Raw genomic sequence first — 2,510 nt, 5'->3', positions numbered from 1 at the left:
GAGCACCCCATTCTCTCCAAGTCCGGCTAAGCGAGGCCGAAACGATGCGTATGGTTTCTGATAGCCTGGGGGATTTGGTGTAGCAAGAAGAGAGGGTTCCGGTCAATCGGGGAAGAAGAAGATTGGGTGCCCAAACGGGACAGAAGAAAGAAAAAAAAATTTGAATGTCTATTGGGGGGCAATAGACGTTTTTAAATTGATATAATCTCTTTGTTTGTTTCTTTAAACAAAGTTTTATTTGTCTAAATTTAGGGAGATTAGTTCATATTCTGGCAACCGAAAGTTCTATTTGTCTAATACATGGCTGATAGACGCATATTGGAGGGCAATAGACGTCTATTAGGGGGCAATAGACGTCTATTGGCGGGCAATAGACCTCTATTGCCCCTCTATTGGGGGGCAATAAACATCTCCGGTGAGGTTTTCAGAAAAATCCGGTGACCGAAATCTGGCGAAGTCTCTTATGGTTTCTCTCTCTTCCATTTTCTCTCTCCCTCTCTAAGTAACAAATAGATGAGGGTAAAATGGTATTAAAAATAAAATAAAAAACAAAAAAAAAATTAATGGGGTATTAGGGAAGACCTCTTTAGAGTGTTTTGGGTAAGAGAGAATTAAAAAAAACTTAATGGGGTAAGTGGGAAATTTTTTTTTAGAAATGGGGTAAATGGACAAAAACCCTATAATCTAATTTAATAGACTTTGACTTTGTGTAAAGTTCGACTTTATAAGACAAACCTCATTACACGCGCTTCCCTATTTGTCTTTCTTTTCTGGATAAGAGCAAAGAAACAAATGAAAAAACAATCGGCCCCTGCTATTATATCAGGCCCGCTCACCTGCGGGACGAAAATAAAGGGACAAAACGGGACGAATTCATCCCAGCGGTTAGATCTTAATGAAATTGATCTAACGGATAAAAAGCAAACCATTAAAACCAAATTTTTTAAACGCACTATCCAATCTCCTTTATCTTTCCCTGCTTTTCTTTCCCTGTTTATCTTCCTCCTCCCTCGTCTCAACTCTCAATCCATCTTCATTCAAGAAAAAAAAAACTCTCAATTCATCTACGACCCCTCAGAGCCTCCCCTATAACATTCTTGATTCATCATCATCACCATAAGACTGGTCTATCTTGAAGGTATTTTTCTTTTTCAGTTTGGTGAATCATGGAGCCATTGTATGTGGTTTGATGATTTCACTGTTGGTGCTCTGATTTCTTTGTCGTTGCCAATGGAAATTAGTTCAGTTTTCGGATTTGGATTCCTGCTCAAAATTTTATTGATTGGATTTGATTTGTTTAGATTGGGATTTGGAAGTGTTTCTATTTTCAATTGCTGGGACATGGAGTTGGTCAAAAGAAATTGATAAAAGATCTATACTTTTTTGGATAGTGGAATGGATTGAATCATTGTGTTTAGCTTTTAACTTCTTTTTCATTATTATTATGTCTTTGAAATTATTGTGTCTAAAACTGAGCTATGGTGAAATTCTATTTATAGTTGTGTTTGTAATATAATGCTGCAGCTTTATGATGGGTGATCCATCGTTACAAGACCTGAATGTGAATGATGCTGCAGCTGAACCAAAACTTCAGCTTGGTCAAGAATTCGAATCAATAGAGGAGGCATATTACTTTTACAATGAGATATATGCAAAGACAGTTGGTTTTAGTGTGAGAATGGGTTCAACTAAGAGAAGTAAGGTGACTGGAGAGATTACTTGGAAACAATTTTTATGTTCCAAGGAAGGAAAAACATATGAGACTTATGAGAACTCAAAACGGCAACATTCATCAACCATGGAAGAAAGGAATTGTGGAATAAAGCGTACGGGTTGTAAGGCAAGGTTGAACATCGTCTTTAACAAGGCAAGCAAAAAATGGTGTATAAGTGATTTCGAGGAGGCTCACACACATGAACTTACAACTCCCAAAAGAGTACATTTATTACCATCACACCGCAAGCTTACAAAGGCAAAGAAGTGTCTTATGGAAAAGCTAAGTAGTGTTAATGTTCGAACAAGTCAGCAATTCAAAATAATGGAGACTGTGGCAGGTGGTATACAAAATGTTGGATGTATTGCCAGAGATTTGAGAAACTTTGAAAGAGATTCAAGGGAAGAACTGAAGGGACATGATGCAACTATGCTACTTGAGTATTTAGAGTCAGAAAAGGAAAAGAAGTCTTCCTTTTGTTTTGAAGTTGACAGAGATGAAGAAAATAGGTTGAATCGTTGCTTTTGGGCTGATCCCACCTCAAGAAAAGCATATTATTTTTTTAACGATGTTGTTGTGTTTGATACCACGTACAACACAAACAAATATCGCATGATCTTTGCTCCAATCACAGGCGTCAACCATCATGGCCAAACAATTGTATTTGGTTGTGGACTTTTAAGTGATGAGAAAACAGAGTCTTTTATTTGGTTACTTGAACAATGGCTGAAAGCTATGCCTAGTGGTCCACCGAAAGTTATAATTACTGATCAAGATCCAGCAATTGCAAAAGCCA

The 2,510-nt window shown here is 37.3% G+C and overlaps 1 protein-coding gene across 1 annotated transcript in view; it reads left to right on the top strand.

The window, feature by feature from the left end:
* Positions 1-835: 835 nt before the first annotated feature.
* LOC133732822 (protein FAR1-RELATED SEQUENCE 5-like) overlaps positions 836-2,510 on the top strand; it is a 12,379-nt gene continuing 10,704 nt past the window's right edge. The window contains exons 1-2 of the mRNA XM_062160414.1: positions 836-1,138; positions 1,525-2,470. Of these exons, the coding sequence (XP_062016398.1) occupies positions 1,529-2,470 (942 nt within the window). The 5' untranslated portion in view covers positions 836-1,138; positions 1,525-1,528. The remainder of the gene's footprint in view (positions 1,139-1,524; positions 2,471-2,510) is intronic.

The sequence above is a fragment of the Rosa rugosa genome, chromosome 1, assembly GCF_958449725.1.
Source record: "Rosa rugosa chromosome 1, drRosRugo1.1, whole genome shotgun sequence".
NCBI classification, from domain to species: domain Eukaryota; kingdom Viridiplantae; phylum Streptophyta; class Magnoliopsida; order Rosales; family Rosaceae; genus Rosa; species Rosa rugosa.
Note: the sequence above shows the minus strand (reverse complement) of the source record. Positions and strands in the feature narration are given on the sequence as shown.